This window comes from Bos mutus, chromosome 21 (genome assembly GCF_027580195.1).
Source record: "Bos mutus isolate GX-2022 chromosome 21, NWIPB_WYAK_1.1, whole genome shotgun sequence".
Lineage (NCBI taxonomy): Eukaryota > Metazoa > Chordata > Mammalia > Artiodactyla > Bovidae > Bos > Bos mutus.
Window position 1 is genome coordinate 578941 of NC_091637.1, and position 8141 is coordinate 587081.

Below are 8141 nucleotides of genomic sequence, written 5' to 3' on the forward strand. Positions count from 1 at the left end.
CAAGGAGGCCTGGCATGCTGCAGTCCATGGGGTCACAGAGAGCTGGACATGACTGGGCAACTGAACAAGAACAACATCGTACATCCCAGGAAAAGAAAAACAAACTTACTTATAAACAGTTTGAATGAACAGTTTAGGATGCTATTGGAAGTAATACTAGGAGAACATGACTGTACTTTCAAGGCCAGACCGTACTCCCACTGGAAATGATGCTCATGAGCTGCTCAGGTAAAACTCAAGTGGAGCAGGCTATAGATGACTTTTCAAGTAGAGGAAATATATACCTGCATAAGAAGTTCATTTAAAACATATCTTTTCAAAAAAAAAAAAATCTTTTCTTTTTTTATAATGCTACTACAAAAGTCATTTATTTTGCTTTCAAAATACCTTATATGAGATGGCATTACATTTTTTTTTTACTTATGTAAAGCCTTTATTTTTTAAAATAATTTTAATTGGAAGCTAATTGCATTCAGTTTACACAGGTCCTTTTTCCCCTCCACGACTTTAATTAAGTGAAGTTAATTATAGTGAAATATGCATGCGGGTGTCTGTAAAAAAGTGAGGTTCTTGTTGGCAAAACAGTCTGATAAAGCATCAGATGTTACAGGGAATTAGAAACTCTTTCCCAGCAGCAGGAGTCTGGGCTTCACCACACTGTCATCTTGGCTGGAACATCCAGGGTCTGCAGACTGCATTCCGAAGGAGCTCTCGCAGCACCTTGTAGATAAGCCTTCTGGAATACACCTGACGAATCCCCCAACTTTCAGTTGAGCCCAGCATGAAAATCCAAGAAAGATACTGGATGTTCCTTGCCTGTGCCCCAAGCTACTCCCCATGCAGGACCTGGTGTCGTGAATTAGCTCTGTCCTGCATCTGGGAAGCCTCTCTCTCAGGGTCTGGCTGTCTCCAAGCCCTGCATAGGAGCTGAGAAGCCCTGCCCACATGGGGTCAGCTTGCTGGGGTCAGCTTCTCATTTCTCATGATCCTGTCCTCTCAAGATTTGGTCCTCTACAGCACAGGTGATGTGCCTGTGTCAGGAAACTTGGGAGAAGCTCTGGGGTGGTTCTCCCAGTCTCTTCCGGCAAAAAGGAAAGCAAATACAAACACTGGGAAGTAAAAGGACTGCATGGCCAGTGACTTCTGGGTTTGATGAAAGAAGTGTTCAGGAGTTAAACAGTTGCTTCAAGCAGAATTAGGGCATTAGAGAAAGTGTCCAGCACCCCAGGTTAGCAGGGGAGACTTTTATATTTAAAGGGGCAGGTTTGTTTTGTTTCTGCAGGAAGTTTTGGGTTGAGAGTGAGGTAATTTTTTTTAACAGTTTTAAAATGTCTGAATTAGCTTTGGCTCAGAGTTTAAGAGGTAGCATCAAAGCCAGGGCACACTTGCCAAAGTTATTGCAAAAATGCCCACTACTCCCCACAAGAGACCTTACAGGACATTCACTAAAAGGGATAAACTTCGTCTCAGGACATGGGAGGCTTCTTCAGCACTTTAGCACCAGCACCTGCCTGTTAAGTAATGTTATTTAAGTGCTGGGAATCCTAGTTCCCAATTCAGATAGTAATTCTCTCACACAAATACAACTCTGATTACTTCTTTAGGTGGTGATGTCACCTATGTGTTCCCCTCATTTTCCATCTTCCCCAGAAAAGGGTCTGGCTTTAACCAAATGATCTTTTTCAATGTTCTGATGTTTGAAGGATTTTTGGTCTTATTAAATCCTATTTCTCTCTCTCCCCCTTGCAGGTTTAAGCTTCATAATGAGATTTATCCTCAGATACTGCCCCTCCCTGACCACATCCCACCCTCTGAGTGGTTGCTTAGTGGCCCATGGCAATTTTGGAGACACCCCAATAGGTGACCTTCCCACCCCAACCCCACATCCCTCTCCAAGGTGTCCCATGTGTGTTCCTCCAGACCACTGGTCAGTCAGCTCCATCAGCACAGTCCTTCAGAAAAGACCAAGCTTCAAATCTTGGGTTCACTGCTAAGTAGGAACAGGACTTGGTTAGGTCCATTAATCTCTCCAAAATGAAGTTTCTTGATTTGTACATAATATGACTTAATCCCCCTAAAAAATTAATGTTGAGGATTCATCAGTAATAATCCTTAGCTGTGTGTGTGTTGAGAGTAGGGAGCTAAAAGTACAGGCTATAACATGAGAACTACAGACACTAACATGAAACTTTTTAAAGGCATAATCTAAAAGGCAGGAGTCAGGGGGGCAGCTGGAGGCAGGTGGGTAAAAGTATGGGCTCTGGGCCTATTCAGTCTGGGTCCAAACCCTAAAACCAAGCCTCTCCTCCCAGGAAGCCTTTATGATCCAGGGAAAGTTAATTATCTGCTTTATTCCTGTATTTCCTCCATGGTGCCTGCTTCACAAGGCTATTGTGAGGATTAAAGAGAGAAAATATATGTACAGGGTTTAGTACAATGCCTCTCTTAGTGCCCACAAAAGACAGCTATTATTTTTTAGAAAATATGGAAAATGTAAGAGAGGCAATTACTCTAAATATCAACATTTGTTATTTCTATGTGATGTTATTATGATCCCTTTGTTGGTTTTTGCACTTCTCTCTACTTGCCAAAGCTTTGATATGAACTTGTGAATTCCTTTCTGAAAATAAAACTATGCACTTCACAAATTTATGAGCCACGTCCCCATCCTATTAGATGAAATAGTTTTATCTGTATACTTTGTAATTCCCATTCCCAACCCATAATATTCTGTTAAGAAGATAAAGTACACTTTTTCCATGAATGACTGTATCACAAGAATCTTTAATGTTTAAACTTTACTCATGGTGAGGTTGTATCTGTGTTTAGTAAAGTGTGCCCACATTGAGTCTGTTTCAGTCCACATTACCAAACTCCACAGGGATGTTTCTTGTGCCCAGGCAGAGCACAAAGACAGGGGTCAACTTTTCTCTTGCTTAGGCCAGCTTTTCTGGGGAGTTTTTCCAAACTCTCCAAGACCAATCTACCCCAATACACAGCCTCTGTCACACGTAAAAGAATATGGAAAATGTCTCAGTGTATTTCATAAGTTTAGCACATCTCTGGTACAAAAAATTCAAGAAAGGTAGCACAAAAGCGAAAGCACCAACTGAGCTTACTTACAAACAACCATGCATGAATCCTACACACTAATATTACTGAAATGAACACAACATTGCATTAAGAGGTATAAAAGCACTGTACGGAAAACTTAAAAGTTACACGTGAAATACTGCACTGTAGATCCTGAATACTCTAATGTCCCACACTCCCACCCCTCCTCCACCCTGGTGAGGGGCAGAAAACTTCCATTTGCCTCCAGACCTTGCTAGTCCTCTGAGACACTGTTGCGGGGGCAGTGGGCAGTGGGGTGGGCCGCCCGCAGGGCTCTAGCCTCTTCCAGAGCCTCCCTGTAGCGGGAAGGCCAGGCCTGGGGGGTTTTCTTAAAGACCCTGGCCAGGAACTCCATGATCTGCATCTTGGTGATTTCGCGGCTGGCACGGGAGCCCCAGAAGAACTCGTACTCAGGGGGCTCGACATGGGGGACGCGCTGGTACTTCAGGTAGTTCTGCTGGACGAACTCCTCGGTGATAAGCTTTCTCACGTCTCCGAACGTGGAGTGTTTCTTCCAAGGCCTCAGCCCCAAGATGCGCAGCACGTTCCAGACTGCACTCTCTCGAGCGCCGCGACCCTTCACGTAAATGAGGCTCAGGATCATCAGCAGGAGGCCTGTCATCGGCATGCGGTTGCTCAGAGCGACCCTGTCCAACTCCTCTGGCTCCAGAGCTTTGACCAGCGAAAACTCCATGGTGTGCAGGCTGGTCAGCCTCAGGTGCAGCCCGAACACGCGTGCGAGGATGAGGCTGGTGCGCCGAAGGATGCTTCTGCACCACTTCTTGTAACTGCCGATGACATCCTTCACCATGTCTGGAAACCAGATGATCATCCTCTTCTGGTCCTTGACCAGCACGTACCACATGAGCTCGTGTGCCTTCTGCACCAGCTGGGCCGGGGCCGGGGGCGCCGGGCTGAGCTGAGTTGTGCTCGGGGCCTGGTGGGGACGGCCTTCCTCAGCGGCCTGCTGCAGGGCCTTCGGGTCTCCCTCTTCGCCTGGAGCCTGGGGAGGCAGCGAGACCAGAGGGGCATCAGGCGGGCTTAAGGGAGGGCTCTCCGACTCAGTGAGGGTCGCGGCCTGAGACCCTGGAGAAGAGGGCTCCCCGGGAATGCCGGGGCTGCTGTGCACCTCAGAGTTGGAGGCCTCGGCTGCAAAGTTGGGGTTGCACACATCCTTACTTTGTTCGGACATATCTGTTCGGTCTCGCAAGAGCAGGGCCGCAGAGTCCAAGAGCTCTTCGAGTCTGCTTTCCCTCCGCGACTCCTGGAGAGGAAGTGCGCATTGCTGCGCCCGGCGCCTTCCGCAGAGGCCAGGCAGGGCGGGGCGGCGGCGGGCCGGGCCAATGCGCCTGCGCGTCCGCGCGCCTGGGGCCAGGCAGTCGCGTTGGCGGGCGGGGCTCCTGGTGGGCTGCAGGAGGGGGCTAGGAGGCCCCCAGTAAGCATAGAGGGTCCGCTAGAATATGGGCCTCAATGATCACTCCCCCTCCCCAGGCGTCCTGTTAGGGCTAAGGAGGAGTTCTTGAGGAGGAGGGGAGGGAGATGGGTGAGCACTGGAGAAGGAGTAAGTTTAAGGGACAGATGGCAATTTAAGCTTCTGAGATGCTGAAGCTGACTTTCTTAGGAAACATTTGATTAGGTATATCCAAAATCAAGTTAGAGATCAATCCGAGAGCAAGAACTAGGCTGGTGTGTCAACTAGGTTTCAGATCAGTGTGAGAATTTAAACTGAGAGAACAGTTAGGATTGCCCAAGAAAATATGTCAACTCTGAAAAAGAGAAGTCGCTAAGTGGAGTCCGACTCTTTGCGATCCCATGGGCTATAGCCTACCAGGCTCCTACGTCCATGGGCTTTTCCAGGCAAAAATATTGGAGTGGGTTGCCATTTCCTTCTCCGGGGGATCTTCCTGACCCAGTGATCGAACCCAGGTCTCCCGCATTGCAGACAGACACTTTACCCTCTGAGCCACCAGGAGGACTAATCGGACAAATTGGAATTCTGAAGAATAACAACGAAAATTCATTGATTTCCTACCACATGAAAGAGTTATAAACAAGAAATGCAGAATGTAGTCAATCCGAGTGTGATCGAAGTTCTCTTGAAGGCAATATACTAACGATTTTGTTAGTATTCTAATGGTCATTGATTTTGGTTTTTCAATTCCACTGGGTAATTTTGATGTAAATTTTGTTTCATTAGAATCCCCTCACACAGAAATTATATTAGCATAGACTCATATTATGTCTTTCCACCTGTTTTTCCAGGACCTTCCTTCTCTTTATGACTGTTTCAACCTCTACTTTTCTTCCTGTGGAAACTTTGCCTTCTTACAGCACAACATTCCCATCTTCCACAGATACTAAATAGTATCACATGCAAATCTCTCCCAAGATTCCCCCCCCCTTTTTTTTTTTCCTTTTTTAAATTGACCTAGATCTCCTAAACTTTCCCAGATAACAAGTGATTTGAGATGTAATACTTGGTGGTTGTATTTCAATTTTCAAATTTAGAAACCAAATCTGCAGTTTTGTTTGGGACTGTCAACAAAAACAAAGTTGACAGTCCCAGAGATGCATCCTTTAAAAAAATTGTGCACAGAAACCTCTGGATCCAATGTTCCTGCTGCTAATCAACATGCCTTGTATAAACCAATGTGGTCTCTCAGCCATACCTGGGTTTCCTCAAGCCGGCAGCTTCTTACATATGCCCTCAGTGAGTCTGGCTATTGTCACTCGAAACCTAACTCATATTACAATATTGCTTTGACATTTCTAGAATCCTCTCTTTATTAGCTTGTACCCCTTTCTCATTTCTCATTTTACTCAAGTAGATTGACTTCAAAGGGTTTTTCCCTTAGCTGTTTTTATCTTTGGATTTTCATGCTTATATCACTTTTAAGAGGACCAATTTGACCTCAGTCCAATAGCACCCCTTAATCTCTTATTTCACAAGGATAATTCCTACAGATCATTTAGACATATCTCATCTGGAATTTTTCTTATTCATCATTTTCTTCTCTTTAATTTATAGATTTCTATTTTTTAAATATTCCTTACAGAGTAGTATCAGCTATATTAGTGTTTTCAATTATCATTATGTAAGAATGGCTTAAATTGATTGATTGCTCCCATTCTTCTTAAAATAATCCTCATTTCTTGCAGTTTATTTCCACTATTTTTTTTCTTTTTTATTTCATTTGGATACTTATTTGTTTCTGTTTGGTTTAGTGATTGCATTCATTTAAGTTATTTTTAATAATGAAAATGTTTGAGGCTGTTATTTAAATCTCAGCTCAGCTTTGGCCATGGACCATATTTTTTGGTATTGTGGGATTAATAAAATTACATCCTCGTATTTCACCCTCCTAGATTTAATGGATTAATGAAATTAAATTACAAGCTTGAGCACAACAGTTAACACTTACATAGGAAAAGTAGGAAAGCAATTATATAAACAAGTATAAAAGCACAACAATTTTAAAATTATAAAAGCTTCTTTTGCTGTGGCATAACAGATCTTTGACCAGGAGAACTGCATGTGTTTCAAATGCTACCTGAGCCACACTGGTCTTCATTTTGGTGACATTTCCCATGATGAGTGGAAGACACACCTGCCATAGCTCACTCCACATCTCTCTTCTATTGGGAGGGTTGTTTAATACTATCCCAGAGTCTGTGGACTAGAACCACTATGAGGGATTATACTCAGAAGGTTTAAAGCTTTGGAACTGATGCCAAATTTGAAACTAAGTACATAGTAAACCTCTAGTGCTGCTTACCCTTGAAGCCCAACTGTACACCTGGTAACAGGATATTTTCTTCCAAGAATAGTTTTGTGGTAAAGGTTCCATTTTCCAACAAAAAAGAAAATCCATGGAGATGGAATGCGAAAAAGTACAGATTGAAATATCCTTTAAGTAGAGAGAGTGCACCTGTAGTTATGTCATGGCAGTGGTCAGTAGCTTAACAGCTTGAGAATAGCAACATGATAAGATGCCTCCTCATAACTCAGAGATGCAGACTTTCAGAACAATAAGATAAAAAGGCAGGTGACAACTGTGAATAGAAAAGGAAGTCAGTACTCCTGAGGCATTGACAACTTCTTTAATTCACAGGTCAAGACTTGGGTCTGGAGTTCCAGTGATGCTTTGCCAATAAAGATTAATTGGGATCACTGAACATCTCCAGGGCTGGCCCTATTCAATGTGGACAATGAGTTCTCTCAGATCCAGCAGCTTAGAATCAAAAAGCCTGAAGACTGAAAAATATCTCCCCCCATAAGACTCATGAAGGGCCACTCTTTAAATCAGGATTATATAAATAGAAGTTCCATGGATGCAAGAAGTATGTGGGAAAGTTATAACCTAAAATATTCTGATGTGGACAGTTCTGCTGGTGAGTTATTCAAACTCTGTAATATGGAACAGATTACACAGCTGTGGAATAGGCTGTTCTTGGCAGACTCAGGAATAGGAGAGGCCTGTCCTGGCACTGGTTTCCATAGTGAACAGAGGAAGGGGGGTCACCCAGAGCCTCCAGTGGACATATGCTCACAACACAGGGGCCCAGAGTCCCCATATGAAATGTGAATCCTTCAGGCTCTTTCCTGTTCACATAGGCAGTAACCTCCACCTTGGAGGCCCCAAAGGGGCCCCAAATGCCTTGCAGGCCAAGGAATTGAGACAGAGAACTTTGTGTTAATGTGTTCAGCAAATATTGAGCAACATCTATCATGTGCCTGAAAGATTTTCATTTTAGAAAAGTAGCTCAGTCCGTGGGAGTAAACTAATTACACTGGGACTGTTAGGCTGCCTTTTTTTTTTTTTTTTTTCAGTAAAGAATAAGTGAGGACAGGCAGTGCTGATGTCAACAGTTGGGAGGATGGGAGAGCAAACAAAATACTGGCCCTTCACCCCTCAAGCCTCCCTACTGGGACACTGCACATGCCTGTGCAGCTGAGGCCCAAAGGCATTCCTATAACTGGAGACCTTCTAGTCCTATCCAGACACACACTGTAGCCTGCTAGCACG

The 8141-nt window shown here is 44.2% G+C and overlaps 1 protein-coding gene across 1 annotated transcript; it reads right to left on the minus strand.

Annotated features, from left to right (window-relative positions):
- Positions 1-2764: 2764 nt before the first annotated feature.
- On the minus strand, positions 2765-4420 carry NDN (necdin, MAGE family member). Its single transcript, XM_005887703.3, has one exon. The coding sequence runs from the start codon at positions 4304-4306 to the stop codon at positions 3329-3331; it is 978 nt and encodes a 325-aa protein (XP_005887765.1). The 5' UTR covers positions 4307-4420; the 3' UTR covers positions 2765-3328.
- Positions 4421-8141: the final 3721 nt, after the last annotated feature.